This window comes from Peromyscus californicus, unplaced genomic scaffold (genome assembly GCF_007827085.1).
Source record: "Peromyscus californicus insignis strain IS unplaced genomic scaffold, ASM782708v3 Scaffold_23__1_contigs__length_62951481, whole genome shotgun sequence".
Lineage (NCBI taxonomy): Eukaryota > Metazoa > Chordata > Mammalia > Rodentia > Cricetidae > Peromyscus > Peromyscus californicus.
The window spans coordinates 26,651,173-26,667,863 of NW_026294534.1; the positions used below are offsets into that span (position 1 = coordinate 26,651,173).

Sequence of the window (16,691 nt, forward strand, 5' to 3'; positions counted from 1 at the left end):
AAGAGTGCTGACCTTTGCCAAGACAAGGCAGGACAGTTCTTCAAATCCCTGCTTCACAGAAAAGTCTGTCAGATGTTCTAGGCCTGTAGGCCAAAGATGGATGCCCCCCATACTGCAGAGGAACCTTGGCTGTCCAGGCAGTCAGCTCTCTTTGTCATTTCTATAGTTTTGGAAGTTGTTTGTTCTGCACTTCCTATTTACTCAGGTAACATTTTATCCTTCTTGGGTCTCTGATAGGGATTGAAGACTAGATAGTTGTACAGTTTTCCTTGTTACCAAATTCAGAAAGAAAAATAACTTACATAAAATATGTAAAGTTTATAGGTTGAAAAACATGAAAGCTTAAGTTATTTATCTAAGAAGGTGTTAAGTCTAATAAGATATTTTTAGGATGGTAATATAAATTATATTAGGAAATGATTTAGGTATAAAACTTTGGACTCATCAAGATAAGATAGATAATAGAGTAATTTCTCCAAATTTGACAAATACAAATAGACTGGACATTATGAACGTGAATTCTTCCTTGATAATTGTTCTTATTGTATATAATTTTACTGTATAAGATTTAAAACCTTTCCTTTTTATTTTGACACAAAGGGGGAAATGTGGAAATTTTGTTCACTGTGTGAAAATATACTGCTGTGATTGGTGTAATAAAAAGCTGAACAGCCAATAGCTAGACAGGAGGTATAGGAGGGACTTCTGGGCAGAGAGAGAACTCCAGGAAGAAGGCAGAGTCACCAGCCAGAGGCAGAGGAAGCAGCATGGGCAGTTATGGAGAGATGAGGTAATAAGGCTTGTGCCATAATATAGATTAGCATAAATGGGTTAATTTAAGTTATAAGAGCTGGTGGGACAAGTCTAAGCTAAGGCTGAGCAGTTTTCATAATTAATAAGAGGTTTCCATGTTATTTGTGGTCTGGTGGCAGATGAGAAACTACTACTACAAGAATGTTAGCCAAATTCTCTGAAGGGCAGCTCAACACAGCATGACCAGGAAGCTGCCTTGTCTCAACTTAAAAAAAAAAAAAAAAAAAAAGGGTGATGCTTGGTGGCGCACACCTTTAACCCCAGCGTTAGGGAGACAGAGGCAGGAGGATCTCTGTGAGTCACAGGCCAGCCTGCAGTTTTAGATCAACCCCAGAAGGACAATGAGATAATGGGCCACATTACAGCTTCCACAACAAGATTCTGCTCTGTTTTCTTTTTCTGTTTTTGGTTGGTTGGTTTTTCTTTTAAATTTTCTTTTGGGAGGAGGTTGCAAGGGCAGAGGGCAGATTCGAGGGGGCGAGATAAGTGGGATTGGAATGCATGATGTGAAATCCACAAAGAAGCAATAACAGTTAAAAAAAAAAGTCACTTTGAAATCACCAATCCACTTGCTCTTCTCTTACTACTTTCCCGTGTGGTCTTTTCTGTCTATAAAAATTCTTTTCTTCGGTTTTTTGAGATAGGATTTCATTATGTAGTCTGGGCTGTCCCTGCTAATTTTCAATCCTCCTGCCTCAGCCTCCCCAAGTTGCTGAGAGTACAGGTGTATACCATAGTATACATCTTATGGTGAGTTTGCCTTTTGGTAAAAATGAAAGCAAAGCACAAGATAAAGCAGGCAGAGCCTTCCTGGTATGTCATGATTCTCAGTACTTTAGAGGCTAGACAAACAGACATCTGTGGGAAATCAAAATATGAAGCACTCACATTACCAAACAGCTCATCTTCAAGTCACAGCGATGCAATACAAGACAATGAAAACTATGCTAGTGTGCAACCCCACATACAACACTAAGAAGAATACTAAATCTCACCCCTACACATCTTGAAGCAATTCTCCACCCACAGTGACTGTATAAGGAGCACTTCTTTCTAAAACTATTTGTGAATTTACATTTCTATGGGCCGTGGAAATGTACATACCAAGAAGTGTAGTAAAACTAAGACAGAAACCAGTTTGGCATTAGCAGTCTTTTGGAAAGGCTCTACAAACAGGATTTGATTGCATGACCTGTTCTAATATAAAAGCCAAAAGGTAAAATGTTAAATATTTCACTAACTTACCACACAGAAAAAGGTACCTTTATCCTTCTAAAATGTAAAACCAAGTTCCCTCACTCTAGTAAACACATGAGAATGTCTTAAAAAATACAGCAAATATCTGAGAAACTTGTACTTTATCAGCTTGGATTGGCTCACGTTTTCTTGATACCTACTGCACGAAAGCAAACAACACTGTCATAAGCAGAAGATGACATGACACCAGTCCCCACCAGCACCGAGAACACAACTGGCGCATGTTAGTGAGCATCACTCGGTGCTACAAATGAGGATAAAAATCTAAACGGAAACATCACCAACCTTGATGTATGCAATTTTATTTGTGATCTGTATACAGATGACAACTTTGAATGATTCCTTATATGCATTGCAACAAGCCCTAATAAACGTCTATTTAATTTTGTTATCTGATTTAAATTGAAAAAAAAAAAAACCTGATAATCTATAAGTGTGTGTGCATTTTTTTTTAGAATATTATTGTATTATTTAAGCAGAAATCCTTCATTATGATAGCTCAGGTTTGTTTCTAAAGATGTCTAACACATAAAAATAATATAGTTCTTCCTCATGTCGTAACTATGTAGAAATCAACAGAGTACAAGGTACGACTAACAGAAAACATACACTCTCTCACTCACATACTACAGACTTAATTTCCTAAAAGACAAAAGAAGAGATGATTTCTCACTCGGGGGATAAAATCACATTTGTCAGTGAACCAGACTAATACTCTAAAGCTGCTGCTAGATGCCAGGCTTGATCCTGTGCAAAACACAAAAAACACAGAACAGTAGAAGACAGCCATGGTAAGCAAAAGCACAATGTAAGGAAGTCTAGGCAAAAACCATGTGGCTAATGCAGAAAAAGAGCCATGGAACTGGGTAAGGACACTGGCTCCAGCGAGAAGGAAGTGAGAGGAAAAAAATGGGCTGTCCAGTAGAGGGCTGAGGACTGGGGATGAAGCTAGGATGGCTAGTTCATCTCCTGAACAGGAAATTGCCCACCAACTTCCCAGGACTAGAGGGTTATAGAGAAGTCAAGGAAGCTGGGCTTTAGCTCCGTCTACAGTCCACAGTTCCACCCACTACAGATGAGAAAGCTCTTACTCACACAGTGAGAGAAGTAACTACCTACTGAGATGATCCAAATAAAATATGGAGCTCAAAGTACTCACAGGGGTTAAAATCCCTACAGCAACCCCAAAACCACAGGAAAAAAAAGAGCAGCTACCCTTAAAAATCACCTCCCCAGAGTGAGGAAGAGAACTCAGTGAATTTGCTAGTTTAGCGCAGGAGAGAATGTTCTGGGGCTCTTTCAGTCTACCAGGTAAATCGCTGCAAACTTCGCAGTCAATTACCACAGTCTGAAACACATTACAGTTGGTTCTATATTCAGCAGGAGCACAGAGCAGACAGTGAGGCTGCGAGCTGCGCATTTTATACATTACCTTATAGTTATGACAAATGTATCTTTATGCAGAATATTTCTCTTACAGTCTACTTTCTGACAATATGCCACAATTAAGAAGAAAAAAGCAGAACTGTTCCAGAGATCTAAAAAATCATGAGCAGTTTCTCACCTTTAATGGAAGAAGTACTGATATCTATCAGACAAATCTACCAAATAAATAAAAAATGCATATGTCCTAACAAAGATAAATATCCTTTCCATCATGGCACACAGAAAACACGATGTTAATTTTATTCACCGAAAACAATGCGTGCAGTTCAAGGAACGAACAACTTTCAGTGTCTGACATTTAAGAGGGAAGCTTCCTTAAGATCCACACACACTTCCCTAGCTCCATGAAGCTGTCCCAACCCCCAGGAAGAGAGAGCAGCATTTCATTTTACAGTGCAAAGATGCCGGTACAAACAGCTTACAAATATGTCTGTATAAACACATACGTACACAGGGCACACTGAACAGAACTGCACTGTAAAGCAACACACTCCTGGAAGCATTGGCACCAACTTACCTTGCGCCCGTCACTTGCATGGCAGTTCACATTGAGAGGTGTCAGTAAGGCCATCAGTTTGTCTTCATTACCACTCCTATAAAGAGGGAGGAAGTCAATTTCTGTAGTCACGGGGCTGCTTAGGAGTATTTACGGGTGTTTTCATTGAGAGTGGAAAACAAAGATGTTGCCTTATTTTTTAAATATGGATCACAACGCATGTCTTAATATTTATTTCAGTTAACATAATTCCTGTTAATTATGTAGTGTTACGATATGTTGGGTAATATAGCTTTCTACATTTAAAAATTTATCTACAGAGTCATTTTAATTACAAACAAACTTTATTATGAAAAAAGATAGAAAAGTCTGGAGTTTAAAAATACAAATTCTATAAAGAGGTAATCAATTAAATTATAAATGACCATGACTACCACCACCATCAACAAAATAGCTGAGGATTTTAACGTTTACTTTACGTCTTTCCTTCGAGCTTGGTTAGGGAAAATATCTTCAAAGCAAAAGAAAGACATAGGCAAATAAACACTCCAAGAATATCTTTTGAAACGTTTGCAGGTACCTCAAGATAGGTTACAAATAAAATTAGCCTTACAATACTCAGCACAGTGAAGGATTCTGTCATTATGCCCACTAACAATGTAAAATAAAGTGCACAAAGACTTAGTAGATCTTATCCACACTATATCCCTTAAAACCCAAGCGAGACAAGAACAGGTTATAAATCTTTATACTCCTCCACCTGCCCTCCCCCTTTCCTCCCTTAGATGCATTATACTCACTTAAAATGAATGGAATCACTTACCTAGCAGCTTCTAGGAGTTCGTCTTTTTTGTATTCACCTAGATGATTGCAAAATATCATGCTGTTAGCATTTGGCAGAAGACAGATTAAGAAATGCAGTAGGCAGCAAATAGAGAATTAAATAGAGAAGAACAGAAAAAGAGAGTCCACACCCCGCTGGGTGATGGAGCCGTGACGTTAGCCAGCTTGTGAAGGCAGCATCACCAGTGCCTTGGAGACGGGCAGCAAATTGACGCAGCTTCTTGTCCAATCCTCAGATGAAATAGCTTTCTTCAGACAACCAATGAATGCTAAATCTCGCGTCCAGGAACACATTCCCTCTGATAACAGCATGCCAGCTCAAGACAATGTCCCTTCCCCCCGTTTGTATTCAGGCTGTCACAGTATACTTGTGAAGCATAATACATTTTGAGACAAAAGCAAAATAATGTGGCTCTTTAAAGGTACGAATTATTAGCCTTCAAAAAAGCCTCAGTTTTATTTCTAACGGCATGGAAAGTTTTTTTTTTTAATTGATTACCATCACTGAGCTTTATAGCAAGAAAAAGGAAAGAAAGAAATGTAAATATCAGAACCACGAATCCTTTCTCGCCTCGACAGGGAAGGTCTGTAGACTAGAAATACGTGAACTACGTACCAAACGCAGCGAGCCTCTTGGAGGCAGTGCTCCAAAACCAAAACAGAGAGCACATTCTTTAACCGGCAACAATAACCTAACCTGCATCAGCCTTTATCCTCGGTAAGCCAAATTCTACCAACAGTAAATCTTAGTAAGTAGGCATCTCAGGAAATGAGCAGGGAACCAGTTACTACGACATGGGTAATTTTACTCTATTTTTCACAACAGACTTTTCAAAATGTATCAGTGAAAATAGAAATTACAAATCTTTCATGGCAGATTTCTTAGAGTACTCAAGACCTAACAAGTTTCTTTTGCGAGCTCAACTGAAGGACAAGGAACCTTAATAATAACAACACTGTGTTTGTTCCTTCATTAAATAAAAAGAACAGCCAGGGTTATGATTCAGCTATAAGGCAGTTGGTAATATCATTAAAGGAATAATTATACAAATTGTCTTAACATGTCATCTGTGAAAAAAATTAGGTATACATTAGCAAAAGAAAACTTTAGATTAAATGAAAGTTAAATAATAACCTTAAATTGTTTTAAAATACTTATTTGCGGTCATACCTTTCTTTACATTTTCTTTGCATTTTGCCATAAAGTTGAGCTATTTTAATGCAAACACTACAAAGATACCTATAATCCTATAGGTATCTTTAGTTGATAAATCCTATAATCCACTATTAACAAATATTATATAGCTTTGCCTTTGTCTTGTCTCTTGGATTGGAACTAGGCTAAAATCTAGAAACTATAACCATGTTTTCAAATAGAAAAGTTATTAAGGGAATCTTATACCATTGAAATCTGTTCTATGCATCCCCCAATTCCATATGGTAGATTGAACAATTTCAGAATCACAGAATTAGTCTTTCCAATTTCCTATAAATTGTAGTTCAGGTTGTTTAATAATTAACCACGCAAAAGTAAAACTGTATCTTCTGGCCAAAAAGGCTCAAAGCTAAAGACTTCCCTTTATTAAACATTTTTTACAGCAACATGGAAGTTGAACATACTATGAATATGATGTTATAAAGTCAAATTTAAAACTAAAAAGCCTGAATAATTATAATCTAAATAATGCAAATTATGGAATACATCTATAAAAGCCACTCGTGCATTCAAAAGGAATATTATCCTATTAAAGGAGAGAGAGAAAACTGTAAGCAAACGATTGCAGTAGATTGTGGGGAAATCTATGAAATACTATTACGGGCTTATTGGCTAGTCTAAACAGGGTTACGAACAGGCTGACTGGGGGTTAAGGAGGTCTTTGGGGAGAAGGACACTACAGCAGAGTTTTAAAAAAGAAACGAGTGGCTTTCAGGTGAGGAATGTGGGAGAGGAGGAAAGGCCGGAGAGAGGAGGGAAATGCTGGCTCTTCCTAGACAAGCCAAGGATATCTGCAGGACAATGAGGCAGACTAAATGAAAGGACCAAGTTTGAGCTTGCTGAGAAAATGTTGAAATGTTTTAACAGGAAGAATGCAAAATACATTGTATTTAAGCATCTTCAAGTTTACTGACTACATAAAATATTTCCATACTTCACTCCAGCAAACTTTTGTTGGGAAGAAAGGCAGCCAGGACATGGCGACGAGGTACTAGGATCTGACAGCTGACGTTCTGGATTATGCATATTTGCATTGTGAACTCCAAGTAACTACTGAACTTCAAGCCATGGTGAAATATAATTTCAATAAGCTAAGTAGAAAAACTGCAAAGGACTCAGGCTCCTCAAAGTTCCAATCAGTCTACCTGAACCAAGTCCTAAGCATGCACAGCTTGCTCTTTTCACCAAAAAGGTACAGTTTTGCAATAATGCTATTCCTTTCTGCATAGGCTGATAATACGGCAATGCTTTCAAAAGAAATATGTAAGTATGCATTACAGATGATTCTACGCTTCCTGTTAGAGATCCTAGCGCTTTAATCAGCTTTTCTGCAATACATTCTAGCATCCACTATCTGGTGCCCAAGGACCACAATGAGTCAACAGCTGAAGCCATTTCTCACACCCTGCTTCACAGGAAAAAGTAGCATAATGAATTCAGAATCCTTTGTACACTGACAGCAAACCCGGCTGCTTACTAGCAGCCACAGCACCAGATCTGTTTCCCTTTAGCTGAGACCACGGTGCTTTACGGAGCATTTGTACTCTTTAATAATATCCAGTTTGAGCAGCAGTGGGTGAGCTAGAGAGCAATGAAGTCAGAGCAGCCTGGAATGAAGGAAACAGATGGCCTCAAATATCACTTTTTCATCAGTCTAAAGGGGGATGAAAACAAGTAGGCACGATGTTTGTTTCATTTTTAAATATTATCATTATTATCAAATATTGATACCTGCAAACATATCACAGACACACAAATTAATGTTTTATAAATGATATCAGAATGAAGGTTAAAAATAAAACTTCCCTTCGTATTCTCTGAAGTAGTTAGAAATAATTTCTCTTTCTCTTAGGATTCAGGCAAATTTTTCTTTTGAAGAAACATACAGAAGTCATGATTATTGATTTACATCAATTTCAACACTATAACTAGCAGGATCAAAGCAGAATGCGTTGCAGAATTGAGCCATTTTGTCTAGATGGGATAACATGGAAAGTTTATGAGCACAGAATCACAGATTTTGAAAGCAGTAAGGGACTGAAAAAAAAAAACTCTGACCTTTCGGTCCTCTGCCTTCACAACACACAGGGCGTGCCCGGAGTGATGCTTGCTTTACACATGAAATGAAAGAGATGTAACTGGAAAGTCACCTGTCTAGATCACCCAACCCTGCAGCTCCAGAACAGATCTAACAAGTAAGTCACCTTCTCCCAGACACACAGTCTTGCTGGCCCTGCCTGGCCAGCCTGGTCCTTGCTATGTAGCCTAGGTTAGCCTTGAACTCATAGTGATCCGTTTGCCACTCAGTTTCCTGAGTGCTGGGATTAGTGGCATGTATCAACACACCCAGTGGTTATCATATTCATTAGTTAATGAACTGGTCCTAAAGCAGTCAAACTGAGTCTCTAGTTCTACTACGATCCACCAGTCTCTCAGGCTCTGGAACTAGGCTAATGTGTAGACAAAGAACCACCCAATTTGAACTTTGAAAGCCAGGATTACATCAGAGGAAAGAAACTAAACTGTTAAGTACAAGAACATTTTATAAATCCAAGAATTAGTAGCTTTAAATAAATTAATAAACCCAAATTTCCCATCAGAACCACTTTGAAGCATTGGACTTATAAACATGGACCACTGGACCACAGGAAGAGAACTGAAGAAAATTCGTCTGGGTCTCTTCAAGTGATGGACACATTTCTCATTTCCACAGCACGCTTTAACTCCTGAACTACTTAGGTATCTCAAGGGCAGACATTTGCAAAGACTTCAGTCTCCATCACCAAGTTAATGCGTGCACTCTCATGGTGCTGGGTGCACAGCAGCTCCTAACCTGACAATCCTGATACTCCTGGAGAGTTCTCACCAGTAGCACCAACTGGTAAGCTGATACAGAAATCTTGGCACTGTGGTACCAGCAAATACAAAAAATTGATTCTTTTAGCCAAACCCACAGCCTATTTGGGGAATAAAATATTAGTTGAAGTGATGTATTTCACTGTGTTTTGGTTTGAAGACTTAGAACCAGTTACGTGGTTGTGAAAAGACTTTAGCTACAAGACCAGAAAACAATCTATTCTCTAGTCACTAAAGCTAGATCCTCAGGCAAACTAATTTTCCAACAGACTGATTGATACTCTATATAGAAAACAGGGTCTTAGTAATAATTAACCCATTGTTTTTATTCTAAAATCTTTCATGAAGACTTCTGAGACAAGGGAAAAACGTCAAAGGTCTTCCTAAGTTTTCAATCCCTTGTTTCTATTCTTGAATCCTATCAAATCTTCCTGTCTCTTCTGGTGTGGCTTCAAAGTCCATACCATCAGCTAAATCTAAGGTCGCAATCAAAGGAAACACTCCACAATTTTTCAAAACAGAACACTTGAGGCTGTGAAGAGGTTTTTTGGGGTGTTTTTTTGGTTGCAATCCTTTACTTGTCTCCTAAAAGCTCAGTAGCTAACATTAACTAGCTAACTAGGACAAAACTAAAGCCTTCTGTTGCTCAGTCCCACCATTGTATTTCAGTAGTGTGTGTGTGACAAGCACTCACTTCCATGCCTGCACACTACTGCAATACAATGGTGGGACTTGTATTGCAACTGAAGGGTGCTCTGATCATTCAGAAGCCCCCGCTTAGCCCCCGTTCTTCCTACTGTCAAAATTCCTGCAATCAAGACTCTAAATTTTTCTTTCTCTATGTTTACTAGCCAACAACTGCTTCATCCCCATGAAATACAGGGGAACACTGACTGAGCTGGCCCCAATCCTTCAACACCGGAGAGGACAACTCTATTCTAACTGGAGATATAAATACACATTGATGAAGAGGAGGGCTGTATTGTGAGATCTATAATCTCTAAAGTAGGATATTAATGCTCAGGATGTGTTCCTCTAGGAAGCTGTTAACCACTGAGCCGTCTACCAAGTCCACTGTCATTTCAAAGAAAATGACCTTTTAGAGCACACTGCAGAGGAAGAACCCGTGGATACAAGACAAAGATGACAAGGAAAGAAGGAAGGAACGAATTCTCATTTTAAACAAGGCACATTACAATGCTTACAGGACCTGGAACCTCAGACTGCCCACTATCAAATACCCATCCAATGGCAGCTGAGGGACTCAGTAATCAAATATAAAATACAATTATAAAAAAAGAAAGCAAGCAGTTTAGAAAAGTAAATTGCACATTTGATCCACTTGGCAATAATTTGGGCTATACTGATGACCTTTTATTCTTTCTTTCTTTCTTTCTTTCTCCTGCCTTCCCATCCTCCTTTCTCTTCCCTCCCTGAGCTCAATGTGTTGACATAGGCTGGTCTTGAATTTGTGCTGATGATTTCCCACCCTGACTCCCAACAATGGGATTACAGGTATGCACCAGCAGGTGAGGCTACAGAGCTTTTTTAGGGGGCTACTTTTGTTTTGGGGGGACAGGGGCTCATTTATAGAGCAGGCTGGCCTTGAACTCACAGAGATCTACCTGCCTCTACTTCCCAGATGCTGGGATTAGAGGCATGTGCCACCACGCCATGTTTCTAGCATTTTTCTAGACCTCCAAGTTCACACTCCCTTAATTTAAAGTCTGAAATGGGTGCACATAACTACCACATTTCACTGACAACTATGAATGCTATAGGAAATGCTTTCAGATTCTACCGGGGGTGTTCTGTACTATGGTAAAACTGTCTTATTATACTATGTATTCATGTATATTTTACATAGTTACATTCATATTTTTTTCAAAGGGAGGAGGGCCTCATTATGTAGACTACAGAGATCCAGCCTGCCTTCTGTCTCCTGAGTGCTGAGATTAAAGGTGTCTACCACTATGCCTGGTACACTCACATTTTTAAAGTATTTTTTAAACTTTACTTAGTGTATGCATGCATGCATGTATGTATGCACACGTGTAAAAAATGTGCTGGTAGAAGCCAGAAGAAGGAAGAGGGTGTTAGATTTTTCTGGTGCTAGAGTTAGAGGCAGTTATGAGTTTCCAGTGTGGGTGCTGGGAAGCTAATTCCAATCCTTTGCAAGAGCAGCAAATGCTCTTAACCACTCAAATTATCTCTTAGATACTACTGAAGACAGAGAATATTTCTATTGCACCCCAAAATTTCTCATGCTTTTGTGAAGCCCCATTTCATGGCAACCACTGGTCTAATTTCTGTCCCTAAAGTTTCTATTTGTTTACTTGACATTTCTCCATTTTTTCCCACTGTTGGAGATTGAACCCTATTGACTTGAACTTGTTCAAGCACAGACCTCTAGCCCAGCCGCCCAATGTCAAGTCATCTGACCAGAATTAGTGAACACATAAACATTTGAATCTGGGCTTTTTTTTTTTTACCTTGTGTAAATGCTTTTGAAATCTGTCCCTGTCACTAGACAGAGTAGGGTTTTGTTTTGTTTTGTTTTAATTGTTAAGCAATATCATTACATAGACATATTTCAATTTGATTACCCTTTCCCTAGCTGACAGAAATCCAGGGTTGCATTTTTGGTGGTTGTAAAATGACATTATTATAAGCATCTATGGAAACCATTTTGTATGGACATATGATTTCATTTCTCTTGGACAAACATCTAGTAGTAACGCTGATTGCTGGGCTGCTTATTAAATATATATTTAACTTTGTAAGAAGTGGTCCATTCACATTTTTTTTTTAAATCTAAGAACTTAAACCAATACATCAAATGACAAGCTCTGCCACCACATGCCCCATTTAATGTCTTCTCTCTACTTGAAATTCTTTCCATTCTGTTATTACATTTAGGTACTTTTTCCTCGCACTACCTTCTTTACAACAGTTCTGTAACTCATCCTTCATGTCTTCAATTCCTAAATCACAACTACCACATTCATTTCTACTTTAGTTTACCCACCCCATTGCTCAATGAGGTCCAAGACAGTTCTTACATCATTAGAAAAATAGTCACATGAACTTCTACACTAGCCTGCCATTCTTTAGGATTAAGCTTGTCACAAGAAGCGGGGGTCTGACAATTCCCAGATAGGTGTCTCACACACTCTGGGCTTCAGTAGGCTGATGCATTCAAAGGGCACAGCTCCCTGATAAGAGCAAGCACTACAGGGAAGCAATCTTCTTTTCAAAGATAACAATATGGTTCCTATAATTCACAATGCACTGTGTTCATACAGTCTCACAGCTCTGAGGCAGCAGCTACTATACATCTTTCAGTTTCTTAGATGAAGAGATCAATTTTGCCTATGGGTTTAATCAAAAATGATTTTTTTCAAATAAACATTGTAATATAATACCTCACGTATATATTACAAAGATTAGGAGATGGTGTTGAGTATTTTGGTTATTTCTAATTCTTTGATGGTCGTATACTTTTCTCATAAATATATCAGCCACATTTATGTAAAATTAATCACTGGCCTTGCTAAATGGCTGGTACCACAAACACTAACTCTTGGAACACTCAAAGACTACAGCAGGATAGATGGAGTTTTTAATGTAACTGTTAATTTAGCATTTTAAGTTCTCTGTTCTTGACAGAATTTCTTTTTGAACTATATTATATACTTCTATGTATTCAATAGGGATTATCTGAAAAATGATGCTATACTTTTCTTGGTAGTTCAAGGTCAGTTACTAGGAACATCCAACAGACTATCAATGTAAGCTGTGGGTCTATAAGACGAGCAGGGCTATCAACACTTGTTCAAATACTTCTAGAATGCTATACATTTTGTTATTTCAAAGTGTTTAATTCATTTACTTTTCTCTTTGTGTTATCAAATGCATTTAATTTGAATGGATATAAGTGTCGATCCTAGCAGTTCAAGCTCTGGGCAAGCAGGAGCTGGTAGATTCTTCACAGCCTCTTAACTAATGTGGGGGTGGGGAGAAACGTGGCTTTCTAGAGAGGAGAAAAAAATATGGTCTTGTGGAACAGAAGGTGAAAATTCCGGCAACTGATGGCTGAACATCACCCGAATAACAAAAGAATGCTTGAGAAGGCTAAACGTAATGCTTTGCAAAACTGAATGAAATCCTCCACGTGTCTCTTGGAGGGGCAGGACAGGGCCTGGGCTGACTTGGGAGTCCCTGAGGAGTTCTAACAGAGAGCATCACTTTAGGGCCAAACATTTCAAATTAATTCGGGCTATGCTATTATCGACCCTTGTGAGTTTGACCAAGTCATTTAACCTTCCTACAAATCTCATGTTTCTCATTTTTAAAAAAAGAAAACTTACTTTATGGGGTTGCTATGAGGGTCAGGGATAATACAAAATAAAGCACCCAATACTGCCTGACTTAGATAGAACACCCAAGATAGTAACGAGGAAAAGAATGTGATTCAAAGTTTAAAGCACTTGGTTTTTATACTAACAACTGTTCTTATTTTGCTCTGGGCAGCCAAGGACAGAGGGAGTTCATCTTCTCTCATTAAAACCCCTTGAGAGATTTTCAATTAAAGGAACTAACAGTTACAGAATACGAGAAAACGTTTTTCTTCCACTTCCCACAATTCTTCTCCACAACATGCTTTTCCTTCAATGAAAGGAGGGTAGCATTTTATATTACTGTACTCTGTGTGTGTGTGTGTGTGTGTGTGTGTGTGTGTGTGTGTGTGTGTGTGGTGAGGCGGTCTCTAGAAAGTTGCAATCACAGCAGAAGCAGAGAAACTGATAAGCCCCACTAGGCAAGCAAAAGAAAAAGGATGGATTTAAATAATGACCAAGACATTGTGAAAGCTTTCAAAGGAGTCAACTGTAAAATGATGCGGGTCAACCTTCTCTTCTCTATGTCAAAAAGAACCTTAACCCTTACGGTTAATGAAGGAGCCTTGCCAGGAGGAAGAATCTACCTGCTCTTAGAAAGCTTGCAAAAGAAAGATATGTGTATTTGTACTGAGTCCCTCCACATATGTGATGGTCACTAATATTCTAGCTGGTGACCTACTGACAGCTGCATGTATATTCACAGGTCAGCAGTAATGGTGTCATAACAAAGACAAGTGGGGTTTTTTTGTTTGTTTGTTTGTCGCTTCACAATTTGTTATTTTTAAGCTAGAAACTGACTTTAAGTCACATACAATGGCTTCATAAAATGTATGTCAAATATAGCTATTTTTATTACATGTGAATGTACCAACCAACCCTGATATATAACAATCTGTACAAAATGTGATTAAAGCTTAGTAATAACATTAGTCAGCATGTTAAAGCATGAGGTTTGAAACAATTTTAAAATAACATTAACCTAGTATTAGCACTGTGTTTAATACTGAGGAGATGGAGGTCATCCCTACTGATAACGATGGGATGAGAACATGGAAGACACTGGTTCCTATGCATGGCCATTAAACGATTAGGAAAGTGACCATAATCCTCTCTTAGAGTGACCTGTTTTCTAAACAATGAATGACATTGTCAATCTGCTTCCTTCCTAAAACCAGCCCAAGTCTTGAAGAGTATTTCTGAACTATATGGGTCGTTCCTTTCTTTTTGGAGACAGGATCCTACTCAGTGGCCCAGGTACATCTTGAACTGGTGATCCTCTCGCCTCAGCCTCCCAAGTGCATGTATTACTGCTATGCTTTGTGGGCCTCTTCCTTTAGAAACTCTGGAGTATGCAAAAGCCTCGACCCTGTAGGAAACCTTCCCTCCCTCCCTGAAACTACTCTCAAAACTCCTCTGGGATGCACTGTGCCTGAGACAACATGTAAAGTATGCAAAATAATCTTGGACGATGTGAGTTCACATGCTGGAAGTTTGGTCCCTAGTATAGCGATGTTGAGAGATGGTGGGGCTAAGTCCAAAGTAAATTAGTAACTGGTGGTATCAGTCAGCTGCTGGCTCCTTGCATGATTCAGTCAGGCTGTTATATTGGCTCTCCAGTGGAGAAACATCATCCCCTCTGTTTCTTTTAGACTTTATTTTTTTTTTATTTTTAAAAGTATATATATTTATTTAAAATTTTTTGACATAGGCTCTCACTATGTAGCACTGGCTGGCCTAAATCTGCCTCTGCCTCCCAAGTGTTAGGATTAAAGGTGTATGCCACCATGACCAGCTTAGTAATGTTTTATCTACAAATAAAGCAAGCTTTATATGTCATGAAGAATTGTTTTTACTGGGACTCTTAACACATTCTGTCTGTTTATAGTCAGTCTTACGAAGTGGCCCAGGATGGCACTGAACTCATTCTGTAGTGCAGGCAATTGAATTTGTGATCATCCTGCCTCCGCCTCCCAAGTAGATGGCAGGCCTTTATCACCAGGCCTAGTTTAATTTTTTTCAAATAGAACTAAAATAAAATAATTAGGGCCAGCAAGTTGGCTCAGTAGGTAAAGGTTCTCACTGCTCAACCTGAACTCCTACAAATCTGACCTCTATACGTACATGTATACGAGACACACACCCTCATACACATAAATAAATGAAATTTAAGTATTTTAATGAATAAAATAGCTGTATGTATTATTAGGAAAGATGAGAAATTAGGGTTAAAAACTAAAAAAACATTCAATAATCTAAACTAAAATTTTATTTTAAATCAACATTAAAAGATTTTATACATTTTTAAATTGCAATTTATTTTTGAGACATATTACATCATTTCCGCTTTCCTTTTCTTCCCTCTAAAACCTCCCATGTACCCCTGCTCTAGATATCCTTTTAATTCTTGCTACATATATGTATTATATGTTACATATATGCATGTATTCTTAACTATATAATAACGACATGCTTAGTCCATTTGTATACTGTTACTTGTATGTATGTTCTCAGTGCTGACCATTTGGAACTGGATAACCAAATGGTGTGCTCCTCCCTTCAGAAGACTGTTTTCTGCTCTCAACACCCCCTAGTTGCCTGCAGTTCTGTGTCTAGGATTGAGGCCTCCTGGGCTTTCCCAGTTCCACGGCAGCATGTCTGTTGGTGTTGTCTTTGTTCAGGTCATGCTCAGACAGCCATGTTGGTGAGATTTCACGGGTGGAACTTCTCTGACATTTCTAAGAGACCGTTCTCACAGCAAACTCCCTGCTTCTCTGGTTCTTACAATCTGTCCGCCCCTCTTCCACAGTGACCCTTGAGCCTTAGGAGCAAGAGTTGTGTGGTAGATGTATCAGTTGGGGCTGGGCTCCTGAATTCTGCATTTCGATTGGCTGTTGCTTTCTTTAACAGTCTCCATCTACCGCAAAGAAGAGTTTCTACACTTACCTGTGGGCTAAGGACAATCCTTAGAATGTAGTGAGGAGTGTACTGGTTTAGTAAATGGCGGTTGGAGGTTTTCCTCCAAGATCCCTGACGTCTCTAGCCCTGGGTAGCAGGCATGCTTTCCCTTTTGTTGAGGCAGCCTGCAGTACCTTTAGAAGGCTGCTGCTGGTAACCACAAAGGTAGGAGCGCCACTACTGCACCCCTGAAGTTATCCTGCCATGTCGGTGGCTGTGGTTCATAGGTGTCACAGATGGGTCTCACCATTGACTGTTTTCCTTCTTTGGAAGCTTGCACGATGCCTTTTGGTCCCATGAAAGCTACAACTCAAGAAGGAAGACTGCAGGTTAGATCCAGCTCAGGTCCTCTGTCTAATGTGGTGTCTTCCACAATGGGGACCCTAGCTTGCACCCCAGGAGAGGGGAC

General features: G+C 39.0%; 1 protein-coding gene across 1 annotated transcript in view; it reads right to left on the reverse strand.

Annotated features, from left to right (window-relative positions):
* The window catches only part of Tnks (tankyrase), a 148,886-nt gene that overhangs the window by 63,172 nt on the left and 69,023 nt on the right, over positions 1–16,691 (reverse strand). The window contains exons 4-5 of the mRNA XM_052752011.1: positions 4,836–4,872; positions 4,034–4,109 (exon numbers count right to left, since the gene is read on the reverse strand). Of these exons, the coding sequence (XP_052607971.1) occupies positions 4,034–4,109; positions 4,836–4,872 (113 nt within the window). The remainder of the gene's footprint in view (positions 1–4,033; positions 4,110–4,835; positions 4,873–16,691) is intronic.